At 40.2% G+C, this 19452-nt stretch overlaps 3 protein-coding genes across 4 annotated transcripts in view; 1 reads left to right on the top strand and 2 right to left on the bottom strand.

Annotated features, from left to right (window-relative positions):
• Positions 1 to 13347, bottom strand: part of LOC119648537 (putative uncharacterized protein DDB_G0277255) — a 44908-nt gene extending 31561 nt beyond the window's left edge. Inside the window, exon 1 of the mRNA XM_038050319.1 lies at positions 13063 to 13347. The gene's annotated coding sequence lies outside the window, so the exon portion shown is untranslated. The remainder of the gene's footprint in view (positions 1 to 13062) is intronic.
• Positions 139 to 15283, top strand: LOC119648566 (beta-parvin). 2 transcript variants are annotated; one of them, XM_038050337.1, is made up of 8 exons: positions 139 to 349; positions 13634 to 13723; positions 13791 to 13945; positions 14004 to 14120; positions 14177 to 14361; positions 14427 to 14541; positions 14606 to 14849; positions 14917 to 15283. In XM_038050337.1, the coding sequence occupies exons 1-8, from the start codon at positions 226 to 228 to the stop codon at positions 14991 to 14993; spliced, it is 1107 nt and encodes a 368-aa protein (XP_037906265.1). In that variant the 5' UTR covers positions 139 to 225; the 3' UTR covers positions 14994 to 15283. The 2 variants fall into 2 exon arrangements, with proteins under 2 accessions (XP_037906265.1, XP_037906273.1); XM_038050345.1 differs by lacking the exon at positions 139 to 349 and adding an exon at positions 13400 to 13551 and having other exon boundaries at positions 14917 to 15058.
• A 2079-nt stretch (positions 15284 to 17362) lies between these two features.
• Positions 17363 to 19452, bottom strand: part of LOC119661360 (globin CTT-I/CTT-IA-like) — a 38399-nt gene continuing 36309 nt past the window's right edge. The window contains exon 5 of the mRNA XM_038070669.1: positions 17363 to 18031. The gene's annotated coding sequence lies outside the window, so the exon portion shown is untranslated. The remainder of the gene's footprint in view (positions 18032 to 19452) is intronic.

Genomic DNA, 19452 nt, shown 5'->3' with positions numbered 1-19452 from the left:
GTCTACTTCGATCCGCTGTCTTAACATTCACTAATTTATGTTTTAGTTAATTTTGAAAACTATCAACAAAGTTGTTCCTATTCAGCGGAATGCTCAAACACCAGGTCTGGCAACGCTCAGCGGCGTGGGAACTGTCAGTTGTCAATGAATCACGGAATCGTTGGTGAAATATAGTAAAATTCGTCTTTCATTTGTAAAGTGGTAGAGAGCAAAGAGAAAGGTAGGATGGCGTCAACAATTCCTCGCCCAAAATCACCGAGATCTCCTCATCCCGTCCGCAGCCCGGGAAAGGATGAAAGTTTCTGGGATAAGATAGGAACGCTGGGAAGGAAGAAGCGCATCAAGGAAGGTAATTGTTCTTGGCAGCTTTGTGAAGTGGGTGAGCTCTCTCGTCCGATTTGCGCTCATTCCATTGATCACCAAATGCCCATATAAGGAGGAAGATATCTAATTCATTGATAAATTTCAAAGGAAAGGTGGAAATTAGGGCTGGGTTTTGCGTGGATGTTACTGAATGGTTCTGTAAATAGCAGAGTGGTGAGGCTTCTGCAAATGTAATGTCGGCAATTGGTTTTTGAGCAATTAGAACATGTTTTTTCCGACCAGGTGGTGCCCGACAGCGACCTTAAGTAAACAAATGACGGATATGAAGATAAAAGTTTAGATGGCATTCCAGTTTGAAAGTCTTGAAATATTTGAAAGTGTTTTTTATGTTCCCCCATTCGATTGGCAATAAGGCACAACCGTTCCAAAATCGAAGAGTGGCGATCCGGCGCAATGTTCACATTACTTTTGTTTGAGGATTGAGGGGGTCCTAAGTCCGCATTCGGATGTCGGACCGGACCAATTAGGAAGAAATTGTCTTCCGCATTTGTGGTCCACGGACTCCTCTTTTTTGAGCTAAATATCCCAAAACTCAAAAAGTGACTGACAAGTGCGAATTATATCCAAGTGAAATCCGCCTTATCTATTCAGATCCAAATTAGCCGAAGCGAAATTATTATTTTTCAAGATTGAGAAGCGATTACCGCCTGTAGCCGCTTTCGGTCATGTTGCACCAGAATTGGTGCAGCCTCTGATGAGTTGTCTCCTTTGGGCATCAACCATCAGCCACATTTTTTCTTCAAATTATTGTCCAGCTCCAATGTTAACTCATATCATGAACATTTTTGAGTGCATTCTTGACAATCGCATTATCGATATGCCAGATAAGGACATTTGTCTGAAAATTCCGGGCATAATTATTTTAAGATCTGAAGTAACTTAAAACTAAGACTATTTTTCGAGAATTGTGAGGTCCGCATCAACTTAATACCGGACTGGACCGAATGGGGAGCAACTTACACCCTCTTTTTTTTGTCCACGGACCCCTCATTTAGGGCTAAGCACCCAATCTTTAAAAAATGTCAGGTGATGACGGCTTTACGGTTTCTTACCAGGCAGGGCAAAGGCAAATCGTCAGACGCTGCCTCTTCATTCGGTCCGGTCCGGTATTAAGTTGATGCGGACTTAGCACCCCAGGATTCGCAAGAAAATATTTTCAGCTCTGGCCAACCTCTGGTCAATAAGGCGGATTTGCGCTCAATATAATTCGTAGACAGATTTTCCTCTGCCCTGGTAAGAAACCGTAAAGCCGTCATCACCTGACATTTTTTAAAACTAAGACATTTTTTACGAAAACATTTTAAGTGTAAGCTCGACACTTCAGGTATGCAGTTACTCTTCATACTGTTCCGCAAAGATTGGAAGACAGTAATTTGAAAATCTGAAATCCGAGTAAAAAAGTTTTTTCGCTTTTTTTTAGTACTTTTTTATGAAGAATAGATAAAGGTATAAATACGAATTTTTCACCATATATTTGTTAATATCTTGAGCATGTGTAGTAGTTTTTCCAGCTTGATAGCATAGTTCATTATTGAAATACAAATCAACCTTACACCCATCTCCAAACAAAGGCGTTTTCTGCTGCCACGCTAGAGGGCGCTGTGATCGTCTTAAAAAAAATGTAAACGGCATTTTAACGTGCGGACTTAACCACAGTCCGCAAACTAGGATTATTAAAAAATGTTGAAAGCTAAGGATCCGAATGGCTCAAGTGGTTAGAGTGGTCGGCTGTCGCAGCGGAAGGTCGTGGTTCAATTCTCACTAGTGGCAGAGGGATTTGTTATCATGACTGGATGTCGGATACCAGTCGACGCAGCTTTGAATGAGTACTTGTCAAGGGTAATAATCTCGGGTGAGCGCAATGTTGACCACATTGAATCCTACATTGTACTGTAGTATACCGTTACGTTCTTGAATGATGCCAGATTTTACCTAATACTAGCACTAAGCTCTAAATTATAAAGGGGCGCTGGTGGTAGGTCAATGGGAGAATCCGTCGAGAACTCCCCGCAACATCGCGCACGTATGCAGAATAGTGTACTTTTGCATGATTTGAACCAGACTGTGTGAGGGTCCCAGGACATCAAGGGAAGCCGCGAGGGATTTTGGTACAATACCTGTTGCTGACAATATTATGGGAACTACAACCGCTCGCTCGAGACGCCAAATTTTTTTGATTTCTCGAGCCAATGGCTCATAGTTCTCCTTCTTCACTTTTTTCTCCATATATTTCCGTTTGATGCTGCTGTTATGGGGAATAGCAACATCAATAATATATGCGGAGCGACCCGTCTTTTCAACTAACAGTCTGTCAGGCCTGTTATCTGTAAGCAGAACTATCAAGTACTGTTTGTGGCTCATATCGGTAAACCGGACATGTTCCCGTGATCAGCCCATGCTTTTATGCAAGGTTTTGCTGGATAACCTTAGATACAGCATTATGCCTGGCGATGTATTGCACCGGTGTCATAACAATACAGCCAGAAATAAGATGGTCCAACGCCTCTAAAGGCGAACCACACATTCTGCACTGGTCGTTCTCCACTATAATTTCTAAACGACTCCGAATATCAAAAAATCACTGCCCATATATTCTACACTACGAGTATATCTAGATGCAATTGATACCAAAAAAACTAGTCGATCGAATTACTTGAAATGTTGTGGTTATATTTTTAGATAAATAATGTGTACATGGTGAAATTTTGAAAAGAAACAAAAAGGTTTCCCCACTACTATAGTGATTGTGACCTTCACAGTGTCTGAAATAATAAAAAAAAATGCTAAACTACAAGGTATTGTCTATACAATGACCCACAATAGTGAAAAAATGAAATTTCACAAACTGAAATTTCGAATTTTGCCCTAAAATTTGATAGTTTTTGGAATGGTTAAATTACATTTTTCATCCAATCCAGTATGGAGAAAGATGTACCAAAGACAAATGGATCGGGCAATTTATTATCGGGTTAGAACTGCAGCAAATTTGTAAAATGTAGTTTTGAGAAAAACGCGATTAAAGATAAACGTACTGATTCCATTGTTATAAATCGATAAATATCATACCTGAAGCCAATCTGCGTAATTCAGGTAATGATCTATGCAGCTCTCCTTCGAGCTTATCAGGCCTCTTTCGACGTAACCTAGTGATCATGCTGTGCTAGATGTAGCATGCCGGCATTTCCCTCATTGGCAGAATCTCTTGCTGCAGGTCCGATTGTCATTCCCGTCACACTAAACATTTTAGGATTGATTAAAAAACATCATTCAATGTAGAACCAGCAATGAAATTGGATAATCCAATGGTTTTAAAACTACTGTCGAGCTGTTTGGGAGCAAAGTGCCAAAGCAAGCCATTGTAGCTTTCGTTGCTATTGTTTGGATTATTTCCCTTACATCTGTTGAGCAACTCACGTCTACTAAATCCACGTATATTAGCTGCAAAGCTTCTTGAACCAATGGATCAAGCGGGGGTAATCGTGTTTGAACGGCGTCAAGTCCGACAAGCATGGCAGTTCTCTGTGCCTTGTGGACAGTTTCCATGGGTTGGTTTCTCATCAGTCGAATTCATGATACATTTCATCCACGTTGTCTTGATGTCTCAAGATCACTAGGCTGTAGTATTTTTGAAGTACAGAAAGATCATATGGATTCAATTCCGACATTCTTTTAAATGTGGTAATTGTCACCAATATATTACGTATATTCCACTCAATTCAAGCGGCTAAACATGTCTTTTACACTACCCACTTTCATTTTTGAAGCCGACGCGATGTGATGTGTAATCATTATGTTGTGATTCAGACATTTCTCATATCCGTCAGGATCACTACCTTCCAACCTTATTAAAATCGATTCAATATCTGTCTGTCTGTCACACCCGATTTACTCGGAAATGGCTGAGTCGATTGTTACAAAATTTGGTGAGAACGTGTGGCCTCTAAATCCCTTTACATATAGCAAGTGGTACCATTTTCTGTTGAATTTGAGGGGGGCTCATGCGAAAGGATGGTGCAAATTTTTTTTCACAGAATATAGTCATTCTGGGATACCAAACGAAAGGGCTGGATTGCTATTTTTCGAAGTTGATCATTTTTTTGATCTTGATTGAAACACAGGTGAATGAAGCCTCAAAATGTCTGCCCCAAAAAGTGGAACAGGTTGCAGGCCTCAATCTGAAAAAAATCCACAATAGTGCATTTAATTGAAATCTAGGCTTCAAAATACATCCCGTTCCGATATCTGCAGAAATAAAGTGAATAACATTATATTACCGTATTTTAGAAATTCACCCAAAAACCTCCTTAAGTTGTAGTATGCGATAATAGGTAATTTGTTTGTTTTAATGTGTATGTACATATTGGTATCTTGGAGTTTGGCAATATGTGAGGGAATATTTTGCATTCTTAGCTATGGAGGGACGGAAAAACGCGCATAGAGAGTTCCTCACATAAGATGAACACAAAACCTTTATACCCGAAGCGCCAAGCTTCCAATATTCCGACTGTGTTCTGTTCAACGATTACAAGAAAAGTAAATACGTCATTCAAATTAGCCAGCGCCTAGCTGCTAATGCGTATCTGTGTATGTGAAAGTCAACAATAGGGTCCCTAATACTATTATGATTATTTGCAATACCCACATAGTCCGAGCTATAAGTTAGGGACGGCCCCCAGGTAGCATTTCTAATCTGCTGCAGAAATGCTATTTGAGATACGATTTTGAAATTTCGGTGTTATTTTTAAAGCTATAAATCATCATTTTCACACTAGTTGAGCCGTTTAATAAGCAGCCGATGTAATTTAAAATAACGGTCAGGCAATGAAATATTAACCACAATGTAACGTTTTATTCTCATTTGGATAAAATGAAATTTGTTTTTTGTTTTTTCTCAAAAAATATTTCGACTGCTTTTTTTTGAGCGCTCGTTCTTCTTCTGATGACTTTGATTTTTTTTAAGCAAAAGTGGGAGTAATTCTTATTTTGCTTTTGCATACTATTTTTAGGGGATTTTTCTGTTATTTGAAAAAAAAAACTTTTGAATTATCGCCCAACACTGACTGCTATTACTTCATTCGCAGCAATGTATAGGTTGTATAGGGTGAATATTACCGATGTTCAACTCAATGTGGTACTGATGTTTTATCTGTTAGGGAGTAGTCATTTGACGCGAAAGAGGCAACTTTTGATCTACTATAAATTTGTTAATAATATGTAGTAGGATTTTTACAAAACTTGCCAGTATAATGCCTCAAATTAAAACCTATAATACTGCGGATCTGGAATGAACCTTGGTTCGCGTTAAATTTAAAAATATAATGGTATACTGTAATTCACTTAATTTGAATAGATAACGTAAAAGAGAGAATTTTGAGGCCTAGATATCATGTACATGTTTTCCACTTGGGTAGTTTTGAGAAGTGGTCCTTGAAGTAATTGGCCCTTTTCGGGCCCCCCGTACTCCTTACTTTTGCAATTAGCGTCGAAACTAATATCTGCTTTGAAAAATGTTAATCAAGATTTGTCATTTTGTACGGCACATGGTTTTACTCGGTGGAAGAAAAAGTTCAATCTTGTGTTGTGCAATCTTTTACATGTATAAGAACAACTTCCCCACATCGTAAGGTTTAACGTGGTATAATGTAATTCACCATTCATGTGGGTATTCTCGTAAATTTCGTGTTAATAGGTGTAGCCCTTTCAAAGAAAATTACTTGTGACAGATATTACGACAGACAGACAGTAAATCGATTTGAATAAGATTTTGCTTTCGATATACAGTGGAAGGCAGGTAATTCGTGTCTCTATGCCCACGTTGTATAAATTTGTGGGTCCCCAGAGAAATTCTCGATAAGTTTTTTGTTAAATTTATGTTAGGCCTCGTTTAAAACATCTTATAATTCGTATTTCCAGCTTAAAAACTTCACTAATTTCTAGTGCTTTTTAAAGTCGGGGAGAGAGGATAATGGGAGGTGCGAGAGAAGTGCTTCCTAGGGAATCACTTAGTTCACACAGAATTAAAGGGGAGTTTTACAAATTTTGTTGATTTGCTGCTAGTTTTTCTTTCCTTTCTATAATTCAGTCTCGTTTTCGTTATCGTTGTGACACCCAACCATGTCTCCGAAAAAGTTTTTCTATTTAAGAGAAATAACAAATTATAAACGCCGTGGCCAGTGGCTATAAGTAAATTTTTATTTTGTACTTGTGATAATTGGTTACCCCCTTAATTCGTAATAATTATCGGTATTCTACTGTATTAAAAATATTATTATGATTCAATAACGACAATCAACTACTCGACTTTGTATTTCACCGGGCAAAATCATTTTGGGAGCGTCTTTCAGGAAAGGCTTTGTCCTATTTAGTGGAGTAGACCTATCCTAATAAGAATAAGAATTCCATATTCCTGGCTTTGCGCTGAGGTGCACCAATCCAATATCCCTCTTAACTATTTAGCGTCCTAACCCACCCCGTTGCTCTTTTCGAGAGAATCTCTAGTTTTTCGTAAGTCTTCCATGCAACTCGCTTGAGGAAATTTTGAGCTATCCGCACGATTTCAATGCAACTCGCTCGAGGAAATCTTGAGCTTTCCGCAAAACTTCAATGCAACTCGATTCATCAAACATTTTCTTCAGGAGTATAGCTTGGTAGCGATAAATATGGTTTCGATCGGACCACGCTGCTAGATTTCGCCAATCTTTCAATAAAGTCTATAAACTTGTTGCTTTTGGGTTAAAACCGCAGAAGGAAATCAATCATAAAACTTTATTTGATTTTAGAATGTAAATAACTTTATTACACAAAAAATGGAAGAGGAACTAAAAACTTTGTGTATACTCTCTTTCTTAAAATTGATATCTCACTAAATTCATTTTTCAAATTTCAATTTTTTTTTTCTAATCACGGCCTGCTCCGCCACGGAGAACACCGATGGTAGCCACTGTCAATCGAGTTAACAACATTCGAAATAAATTTGGAATGTTGTTAACCCCGCTGCCCCACACTCTATCTGAAGCACATTCTGCCAGGTCTTCTTTTTCTACTATAGATATTGCCCCTACAGACTTTGCAGGCTGGACCATTCTCACCCACGTGGATTAAGTGACCATCGAAAAGAAGTCTATCGACTCAGATTTTCTCATAAATTTCTGTTATATAGACTACAGAGTCTTTCATCCTCTCAGCTCCTCAGCTAGCAACCTAAATTCCGTGCTTACTTCTGTTGCGTTAATGACAAGAACGGTACTACCGACCGCGCTACTAAAGTCGAGGAAGCAATAAAATGATTGAAATCGGGGAAAGTAACAGGACCTGACAATATCGCATCTGGCCTCTGGAAAGCGAAGAGCTAGGACACGACACTGTGGCTCAGCGAATTCTTCAATCGGGTTATTGAGGAAGATAGAACACCATTTGGCTGGCAAGAAACTGCCCCACAGTTAAAATGTGGAAAAAGAACGGTCGTCCAGCAGAATGTTCAAGGAAGTGCCCTCTCATAACTCCTCTTTCTTGTTGTTATGGACACTGTCAGACGCGACATGCAACATCCAGCGCCTTATGCACCGCTTTATGCAAATGATGTTTTCCTACCGTCTAACACCAAAAATCATCAAGCATCTTGTTCAAAAATGGAATGATCACCTCATGCAACACGGTCTCAGATTAAATCTGAATAGAACTGAGTTTTGAATGACCGATCCCCAAGAAGCAGGTACTATCACTGTCAGTGGCAGTGAGTGGCCCAGGATTAATCGATTTAAATATCTCGGGTCAACGCTATCAGCCAATGAAGAACTGCGAGAGATTGCTTCACGGATTAGCGCCGCCCATGGTTCTAACTGTTGGCCGACTACAAAAGACAATGAACGGCGTCTTGCGGTAATGGAGATGAAGATGCTGCGTTGGGTTAAGGGCGCCATATGCTTTGGTCACTTTCGAAATGAGGAAGTCCGTGATCGATATGGGTTTGTGTCGACCGTGGAAAAATTGCGAGAGAGGCGTCTTCGCCTCATGTAATTCGTGCTAACGAGAATTCACTCGCCAAGATTGATTTGAGCATGGAAGTCGATTATAAGCGACTTAGGGGCCGGCTGAAACAATGGTGGCTTCATACGCTGGATGGGGATTTGAAAGCTTCGCGACTGCATCCAGGATAGAACAAAATGGTGCAACCGATCATCACGAGCCGACCCTGCTTGTGCGACCGCTAAAGAAAAGGAAAAGAACCTAATTTCCGTTCTATGTACGGTAGAAACCTATGGTTTCGAGCGGAACAATTTCTATAAGCTCTGTTAATGGATGTCATAAAGTCTCATGTGAGTATAGCTCGTCAACAGCACTTATACACCTACCGCTACCGGTTCCGCTTTCTGGTCAACTTGTCCCATCTGCCCCGCATGCCGATCAAGTTCGACGCAGATATAAATTAATGAAAAATTTCGAGCTTTTGAGCAAGAGTGGAGGTCACTTTCTATGTACAACTCCCATATAATAGCAGCAACATTGGCACGGAACATCCTCAGTTTGATGTTAGTGTTGAGACACTTGTTTTCCAAATTTTGGACAAAACGAAGGGAATTTGGAACTATTAATCGGCAGGAATAAAGCTCTCTAAGTATAGAAATTGATCAACGCCTTCGAAGTTTTATCTATTAACATAGATAGGCAGAGTGTGATGACTAGCCGGATTAAGAACTTTGGTATCGTTGGTGTTTAATTTGAGTCGCAGGTATGTTTCAGTAAGAGAGGACACAGAGGTCATCAGCGTAGCTTAAAGAAAGATGATGTAGTCTTTAATTCCTACACATCCCCCAGGCAGTGGTGGGCGAAATCATAATGATTACGATTTCAAATTCATGATTAACGATGTGATTACGATTGTGATCAGGTAGTCATGTAATCATAATCCTGTATTTTGAGTCACAATTGCCCAATCTCTCCATTTAATAAATTGTATATTTTTAGGACTTCAATCTGAGATGCATGTGAAGAAAGGACATTAAGGATAAAGGCATTCGATGCTTGGTGATGATGGCGCGAATAGATGCTGATCAGAGTTTCTTCATTTGAATGGGATTTTTGTATAGTTTATGGAGTTCTGGGGTTGCCCGGGGTGCCCGCGCTTAATTTTCTAGGCGGACAATTTGTGAAAAAGAAATTCGTTTAAAATTTTTTGCAGATGAGTAAAATCTCTCGAAATAAAATTACTGTAGTTGGAAAGTACTCACCTTTGGGATTGTTTTTGAGCGCTATTTTGTATGCCGTTTTGCTATATTTTTTAGGATAATCTAAATCGGCACTTCCATTCGTTAATAATAACAATGCTAAGAGTGAGGATTTTTCATTCGCGGCAGCATTATTTTCCAGGACCTAACTCCTTAAATTTAAACGGCAACTCTACAATATTCTCATCCTAAAAAAATGAAGTGTGTCAATCCAGATATTTATTATCTCTAAATCTGCCTCTTCTGGATTGTATTCAGTTGCTTATAGATAGCGTGGATGGCGTTTCATTAGCAAGAACATTTCGAAATTTGCAGATCACTAGCCTTTTAAGGCAAACGAGATAAATTCTTAATTCCCAACTCAGGTCAATCACTATTTTAGTCGAGTATAAGATAATATGTAATAATCTTTGGCGCAACAATCCATTGGGATCTAGGCCTTGAAGTGTGAGAACACATTCAAAATCGTTACTTGTTTAGGAATGGAATGATCGCCTTATGCAACACAGTCCCAGATTGAATCCGAATAACAGAAAATTTTTTCACGAACGATCCTCATGAAACAAGCGCTATCAGTGTCAGTGATCCGTCCAGAATTGAGCGATTCAAATATCTCGGATCAGCCAATGGAGAACTGTGTTATGAGATTCCTTCATGCGTTAGCGTATCCTGGATGAAGTGGCATTCCACAACTCGGGTTCTTCGTGATCGATGTATCAACGATCGTCTCAAATCCAAAATTTACCGCAGTGTCGTCCGCCCTGTCGTCCTCTATGGTGTGAATGTTACCCGACTATAAATTACAAAGAACGACGTTTCGCGGTAATGAAGAAGAAGATGTTACTTGAATCGGTGTCGTAACACGCCATGATCACGTCCGAAATGAGGATATCCGCGATCGATATGAGGTTGCCTCGATTGTGACAAAATTACGGGCGAGGCGTCTTCGATGATATGGTCACGTAATTCGCTCTATTTCACTAATTCACTCACCAACATTGGTCTGAATATTGAAGTAGTTGGGCCGGATTTTATCCACATTCGACGTCGTAGTATCGTTCAGAGATTTCGTCGTTATGTAGGCTACGGAATCGTTCATTCTCATGTAGGAGGTCGAAAATTCTTTGGAGGATTCTCTTCTCTCGAATGCGGTCAATAGTCCCCAATTTTTCTTGCTAAGAACCCAAGTTTCAGAGGGATACATGAGGACTGGCAAGATCATTGTCTTGTACAGTAAGAGCTTTGACCCTATAGTGAGACGTTACCAGCGAAACCGTTTTTGCAAACTGAAATAGGCTTGATTTTCACAACCACCTGAAGAACGTTATCACTGATACGGCCACAAAGATACTTGGCCCCAGCCGCAAAAGAAGTGACGATAAATGTAAGCTAGCAACGGAACGGAAGAATGCCGCATACCGAGTAATGTTGCATTCTCAAAGAACGCGGGCACGCGCAGAGATTTATCACGAACTCCGTCCAGCGAAGAAGCGACTTCACAGACGGAAAAAGGAAGCCTGGGAGAACCAGCAAGTCTGTGAACTAGAAAAATACAGGGAGCAACCGCACTAGGCGCGGAAGTTTTACCAACAAGTCAGCAGGATGAAGCCTTATACACCTCGATGCTCATTCTGCCGAGAGAAAGAGGGAAATCTGATTTCCGACAGAATGGGCATATTAGAGCGATGGGTTGAGTACTTTGATGAGCTACGGAACACTCGGTGAGTTGGAGGTCCCGCCAACTGAAGACGACGGACAAATACTGCCACCACCAAGTTTAGGAGAAACAGTCCGTGCAAAAAATCATAAGTCGCCAGGAGCCGATGGAATTACGTCTGAATTGGTTAAGTATGTAGGCGACCAGTTACACCAAGTAGTTCATCAACTGGTGCTCAAGGTATGGGACAGCGAATCAATCCCTGACGATTGGCAACGAGGCATTATCTGTCTCATACATATAAAGGGAGATATCACACAATGCAGCAATTATAGAGGTAACATATTGCTGAGTACCATCTATAAGATATTCTTCGCTATCTTGCTAGGCCGGATAGCCCCATACGCACAGAACATCATTGGCCCATACCAAAGATGCTTCACTCCAGGCTAATTAGCAACAGACCAGATTTTCTCTGGGCGGCAAGCGATGGAAAACTGTTGGAATATGGACAACAGTTGCACCATATATTCATCAACTTTAAAGCCGTCTATGATAGCATAGCCATGGTAAAACTGTACACGGCCATAAGAGAATTCGGTATCCCGACGAAATTAATAAGACTGACTAGGCTGACCCTGATCAATGTGCGAGGCCAGATAAAAGCACCAGGATCACTCTCAAGACCATTCGACATCAGCAACGGTTTACGACAAGGGGATGCCCTATCATGCGTCCTCTTTAACCTGGCTCTCGAGAAAGTGATCCGTGATGCTGCTGTAAATGCAAGAGGTACGATCCTCTTTAAATCCACCCAACTACTGGCCTATGCTGACGATATCGACATCATGGGAAGAATCACCCGAAACGTACAAACTGCCTTCATCCAGATCGAGCAGGAGGCGCGAAAACAAAATATATGGTGGCAACGTCAGCACCAAAAACCAACCAACCAACAACATCAAACCGCACTGGTCAAACGGGAAGAATAAAGATAGGAGAATAGAACTTTGAGACCGTTGATAATTTCTCCTATCTAGAGTCGAAAATCACAACCGGTAACAGCTGCAGATGATGAAATCCGCGCACGGTTGTTGTCAGCCAGGCTCTGTTGGCTTGGTTCAGCTTACAAAAACTGTTCCGCTCGAAACGTTTCACCATAGCTCTTACTGTACAAGACAATGATCTTGCCAGTTTTCATGTATTCCTCGGAGACTTGGGTTCTTAGCATGAACCTTTGCCTTCATTAATGTGCAGCCCGAGATTTCGGGTTGCCAGCTCAATCAATGGATGAAGGTAGATTGTACATCTCAGGTTGTTCTTCCCATAATGTCAATATTGTCAGTGTAGACCAATAGTTGGGTGAACTTGAAGAGGATGGTGCCTCTCGCATTTACATCTGCATCGCGAATCCCTTTCTCCAGGGCCAGTTTGAAGAGGACGCTTGATAAGGCATCCTCTTGTCTTAAACCGTTGTTGATGTTGAAATGTCTCGAGAGTGATCCTGCTGCTTTTATCTGGCCCCGCACATTGGTCACGGTCAGCCTAGTCAGTCTTATTATATCAATTTCGTCGGCATACCGAATTTTCTCATGACCGTGTAGAGTTTTACTGTGGCTATGCTGTCATAGGCGGCTTTCAAGCCGATGATCAGATGGTGCAACGGATGTCCATATTCCAACAGTTTTTCCATCGCTTGCCACAATATATTTGACTTGAAATGGAAATCAGGCTTTCGTTTTTAAAGACTTCTATGAATTCACCAACCACGAAAAGGGAGTTTCACTGTTTACTCACCAATTACATCTTGTAGCGAATACAGATACACTTAAACCCAAATATTTCACTTTACATTTATTAAAAAATGTACTTATTGGTCCACTATTCACTATCAAACGTTTCATTTCTATTCCTTTATTGACGCTTTATCAGACTCAACTGCGAGTTTTCAACATAATTCTTTCTGGCTTTCTTAAAACATAAAATGCTGTTCTGCAAAATTTCAAGTGCACACAATGTTGATAAAATTCTGATAAGCTCTTTACATAAACAGTATCAGTAGTAGTCATTCCATTATGAAGAATGAGGGCTTGTATATATAATATAAACTCCAATGTGGTCGATGTTTTTGATAAATCGGTTGTGTTTATTTAGTGTATTCAGCTTTTTGTTGTTCGGAGTTGCTTGGTCAGTAAAGTCTTCATTCCGACTTTGACTTGAAACCAATGAGCTTACTACGCATTGCGTATTCTCAGAATAAATACTGTTCTCTTGCACCTTGAACAAGTAAGATCGGGTACTGGGTGTATTTACTATACGAGTATTATATTGCGAGTCACTACTGACGCAATTCTAACTTTGATTTTAGTGCAAGAAATCCAAGAAGAAGGCAAATATGCAATCGACGCTCCTGGAAATCCAAATCCGCCGGATATCCCACCAGAAGATTATGAACTGCGTAAGTTTCTGTGATGATTTGATTTATCCAATTTCCTCCATCAACGAAATCAAATGCCTTTCTACAGGGGATAATGAACAACGTGCCCTCATTCAACCACAATCTCTCAACGACCCACAAGTGAAACAATTACAGCAAATCCTAATTGATTGGATTAATGATGAATTGGCTGACGAGCGAATTATTGTGAAGAATATCGAGGAAGACTTGTATGATGGACAGGTAACCGCTAGTGAGAAGCTTGCTGAATCTGGTTATTGCATTAATTGCTATTGATTAGGTCTTGCATAAACTCTGGGAAAAGTTAACAGGCGAAAAGTTGGATGTTTTAGAAGTGACTCAATCGGAGGAAGGTCAGCGGCAGAAGTTGCACATCGTGTTGAATGCAGTGAATCATGTAAGGGATTAATGGCTGTTTCGTTGTGTTCATTTGCGATAACATTTCAGTTTTAGAAACTTGGCTTCCATCACAAAATACCCAAATGGTCTGTCGAAAGTGTTCATTCGAAAAATCTTGTAGCTATTCTTCATTTACTGGTTGCGCTCGTTCGGCACTTCAGGGCGCCTATCCGTTTACCGGAAAATGTATTTGTTACAGTCGTTATCGCCCAAAAAAGCGGAGCAGTCGTTAATGCAAAGTAATTTATTATTTTTTGAAGCTGTGCCTAATTTTACTCATTGAGTAAATTTCTTTTTCATTTAGGACGTATCAGGAGCAAATCACTTCGCAATACGATGACATTGGTATGCGATGCGAAAAGGACGCTTTCGATACTCTGTTCGATTGTGCTCCGGAAAAACTTGCGATTGTTAAAAAGGTATGTTCTACATAATTTTAAATTTACTCGTCACAGTCATATCACCCGTCATTTCTCGTTGCAGTCCTTGGTGACTTTCGTGAACAAACATTTGTCTAAATTGAACTTCGAAGTCAATGATTTGAGTACCGATTTTCGTGATGGAGTTTACCTTTGCTTGTTGATGGGCTTGTTGGGTGGATTTTTCGTCCCGCTCTATGAATTCCATCTGACGCCTCATGATATGGACCAGATGGTTCATAATGTAGCATTCTCATTCGAACTCATGCAAGATGTCGGGCTAGCTAAACCGAAAGCCAGACCTGAAGGTAATTTTTATCTTGATAATCGACTCAAAACAACTAACGTCACGTTTTTATTTAAACATATTTTCAGATATTGTTAACAGCGATTTAAAGTCTACACTTCGTGTTCTCTATAGTCTTTTCACAAAGTATCGAAGCATTGCTTAGATTACTTTGGTTCCAAGTCAATCGAATGAACTCTAATATTTAGTTGTGGTGCTATCTAGCCATTGCGAATTATGATTAATAACGACGAGTGCCTTGCAAGCAGGAAGGCCGAAAGAGTAACGTTTCCCTTCGCGAAAAATATTTTAACAATTTACCAAATCAAAATGCTAAGTGACTAATTCTAAAGTTTCTTAGCTACAAGATAAGCTAATGTTTTATATGTTTTTGAACTGTTACGCACTAATGTAATTAGTAAAGATGCCAATAAATAATAGATACTAAGTTTAAAATCTTATTTTTATTGGGAAAATTATTTGCCGCCATGCCCTCTGAGCACTGAGCCTATGGTGGCCCATTGTATTCGACTTCTCCGTCTAACAGAATATCCCGGATTCGTTTATTCCTGCGATAAGCAGGAATTTTTTTAGTGGATGTGATGCGACCCATTGCAACTGGAGCACATCAACACCAAATATCTGATGTCCGATGCGTCCATAGGAGGGGCATCCACGGAAAATGCTGCGTGGATCCCGCTTCCGCATTATAGGAGGGACACGTATCATCTTGTACAATTCCTATACTGAATATATATACAGCTAAAAAATTATGGCCAGCCAGATTGTCCACAATATCTATGCAATTCTTTCTACTTCACGACAGGCTAAACTTTGCATTATGTATGTTAGTTTCTGAAGGAAAGTTTGGTGTGTCTAGCACTATTTATGCTCTGCCTCCTGCCATTATAGAAAACTTGTTCCCAGGTTATAAAAACAGCCTTAGCCAATGCTGGTGATCCTGCAATTGTTGGTTCCAGTCCCCCCTATTTTGTTAAAGCATCCGAGACTTCATTTCCCTCTATACCACAGTGACCAGGTATTGAATCTACAAATAGAGTTCAACCGGTTTCTACATTGCTGAACGATTTTCTATGTGATCAAAGGTTTACTCAAAGTCTTTAGTGAAACTTAGCTATCGCCTGCCCTTTAACAATGAAATATTAGTAGTGGCGATAGCACACCTCCTTGGGGGCAGTCTTTTGTTGCTTCTGCTGTTAGGTAGCGATCGATACCCACTGCAGCACACAGCAATCTCTGCGTTAGCATAGCATAGATCCACTTAATTAAAGTACTATCGACACCATGCACTCTGGAGGTACCGCAAACGCCCCTTCAGTGTCCACGGACACCTTCATCGCATACTCACTTTCCAGACTCAGAACTTTTGACGTTGGTAAACATGTTGATTTTGATTTCGTGGGTGCGACCTTAGCGCCTTCCCGTAAATGTGACGCTTATTCAGCCTCTCCAAATCTTTTAGCACTTTTTCCAGGTTTCGGTGTAAAGATTACCTTAACCGTCAACGAAGAGGTAGGCACGTAGCCCAAAGCAAGGTATGCTAGAAAAATACTTTTTGAGCAGTCGTTCTAATGGATCTATACTTTCCTTTAGTAATGCTGGGTAGATGTCATCCAAGCGCGGTGCTTTGAGGTGTTCAAAGGACAGTATGGTAGCGCTGACATTTTTATTGATAACAACCGTTCTCGCAATCCAATTCACCTTGCCACACTTACGTGCTGAAAGGGTTGCAGACGCCAACTCTTCCCATTCCACTTCTTTCACCAGTTCTCCCGGATATACTGATTCCAGTCGGCAGTGAAAGTACCATCTGCTTCCTGTTCAATTTGGTCGACTCATCCCTTTAAAGGGCTTCGCCGCCGACAGCCTCGAAGTCTCTCTTTCACTTCCAGTTCCTCCCTGCATGCCCTAAAATAGTCTCGTTTCGAACACTTTACGAGCCTCTTTATATTGACACTGTGCGTTCCGGAAGTTTAACCAGTCTTCATTCATATCGCTTTTACAAGCACGGCTCAGAACCCGTCTGATTGATTTCCTGAGTTTTTGCAGTTTGCAGTTTCACCAGGGAACCGTTTTACCGCTTTGCCCGGGGTAATAGGACAAGTCCGTTCATAAAGCTCTAAAAATGTGCGACTTTGAGTTCCTAATTCATCTTCTAGGAGTCCTTAGTCGCCCCATTTTATTGGTAAGAAGCTCATCGAACTTTGTCCAATCCGTTTACCTAGGATTCCGTCTTTGTATTACAGATTGCAATAATCGGACTGAATTTTAGGTGCCGGTGATTTGACAATATGACTACCTAACACCCGCCGAGGCTTTGGCATGCTGCAGGTTAATTTGACCAACTTTCATGAGTTTTGACATACCACGGCCGGCATGTGACCAGATTTCTTTCACACCGTACCGCCAGAAACTCCATCCCATTTTGTTTGAGTTTTGTTAGAATTGCGTATTTCGAGGTACACCAGTTCCCATGTCCTCATTTATAAAGGGTCTGTTTTCCTCTTCACAGCTTCACTGATTTGCGGTGTCCGGTTTGTGTAGATCCGCTTACACAAACTGGCACCAAGCCAGTAGTGATTATTTTATAAAGCAAATATCGATATTTCGGGAACAATCTGTTCCATACCCCAGTATACAGGACGCCGCATATTTTCGGAAACATCATACACGCCAACTTTTTGATTGCGATACCAGTAGGGCCATATGAAAATCTCGTCTCATTAGATCCTTTCTTATTATTTGATGATTTTGCTTTAGTTAATTAGTTTTGGATGTGAAGCTGAATCGAAATAATTAATTATTCATTACGTAATAAGTTCGGATCTTTTTATATCTTTTATTTAGTAAACATTTTTAGTATATAAATTCTTATTCAGTACATGTAATAGTTGCACTAGTCTTTCAGATTTAGTATGTTATTGTTGAATAACATAGAATAGATACTAAATAATTATTCTATAAAGTATAGATATTGTTATTTGCAATTGAGGGAAAAATTATATTTTATTTATATTATATTATGTAAAAAATAATCGATAAACAAAGCATTTTTAACAAAAATGATGATTTTTTATTTTCCAATTAGTCCTTGCATTATGTGTTGGTTGTAAAAAGGGTGAGCATCATTACAGGCTGCGAAAATTCCAACTCGCGAATAAAATGTATGAACTCCGTATTGGCCTGTCGAAAGGAAAGAAAACATCATTTTTTAAGATTCAATTTTTGAAGGAGGGAAAGGAGAAAAAGAGGAGGAGAAAATGTATATTTCGTGCTGAAAATTTTGAGTTTAATAGCTAAAGAGAATTAAAAGAGGGATGAAGACAGCTATGGTTTCGTACCAGAGGCAACTCATCAGACGCTGCCTCACCCCAACCCGAGGGCAACGTGACCGAAGCGGCCCACAGATATTATACGCTCCCGACTAGAAGCAAGTTGCTCTTCACTTGGTTCGGTTCGACATCAAGTGGATGCGGACTTAGGACTCCTCAATGCTTAACCAAAAATTGAATTAAAGAGAGTTTCGAAGGCTGATAGTTCCATAATTGTGCATTTCGGGCGAAAAATCCTTTGCCTCCCTTGATGGTACAGTTAGATTGACCGTAACGTGATCAGCAATAGTTAAAGAGAGAGAGATCAATTGATAATCGCACAGTCTAGCTTCCATGTTTCGTCCGGGATGACTCACAGGGACGAAGGGGTTCCTCCGACATTCAATAGCGACCACTTATAAGACCCGGCTGCAATTCCGTCATGTTGCTTTGCCCAGAGTATAGGCTTTTGTTGAGCGTGGAGTTTCTATTAAAAAAAAACTTCAAATAGGCTAATAATATTTTCTGGCTCTCTCAAAGAGTCATGCACTTAGGACAAATGACTTTGGGTTTAGGGATGGAGGTAGGGGTAATTAATAGAAAAAGTGATATAGGGGCATTAAACTCAATGTCATTAACACATTAACAACACTAAGTTCGATTTCACTGCTCTGTCAAATATCTGGAAAGTGTAGGTTGGTTAGTTTGCTACAGGGGGGTAGCGATTGAGAAGTGATCGCCCTGTGGTCTAATAGTTTTAAGTCCGCCTAAAAAAATTGTCTCTGAAGTATCATTCTGGCCCGGTACAACCACGAAGAAAAAATTACGTTAGCATGCAGGCCAGATGCTTGCAGACGTCTTGATCAAAATTCGAAAACGCAAAAACTCCACTGCCGGTTATGGCACTACCCCAAGATGGCCGAGAAAACTTTTGATGCAGAACAGAAGAGAAACAGTCTAGGGTTCTTAGGAGATCCTGAAGGGGTTGAAGCAATCGCAAATTTTTAGAAAGCGAAAATGATGGTTCTCATTTGTAGTTGCCGTACGCAGACATTAGCAACTGTATATTCCTAAAATGCTTGTTAAGGATAACAGCAGAGTGAATTTCTTTGGCTATGAAGCTGGAGCGAGAAAGCCTACCTTCCCTCAAGCATCCCCTGAAGGTGAGATTCCCATCGACAGATTTAAAGAGAAAGTTTACAAAGATTATTTTTGTTACGTCAATTATATGTTCGTCATTTGGTGAAATAGCACAGTAAAATTAGAAAACATTGTAGGTCGTATGAACGAGTG

This window comes from Hermetia illucens, chromosome 1 (genome assembly GCF_905115235.1).
Source record: "Hermetia illucens chromosome 1, iHerIll2.2.curated.20191125, whole genome shotgun sequence".
NCBI lineage: Eukaryota > Metazoa > Arthropoda > Insecta > Diptera > Stratiomyidae > Hermetia > Hermetia illucens.
This window is presented reverse-complemented; position numbering and strand designations above follow the sequence as displayed.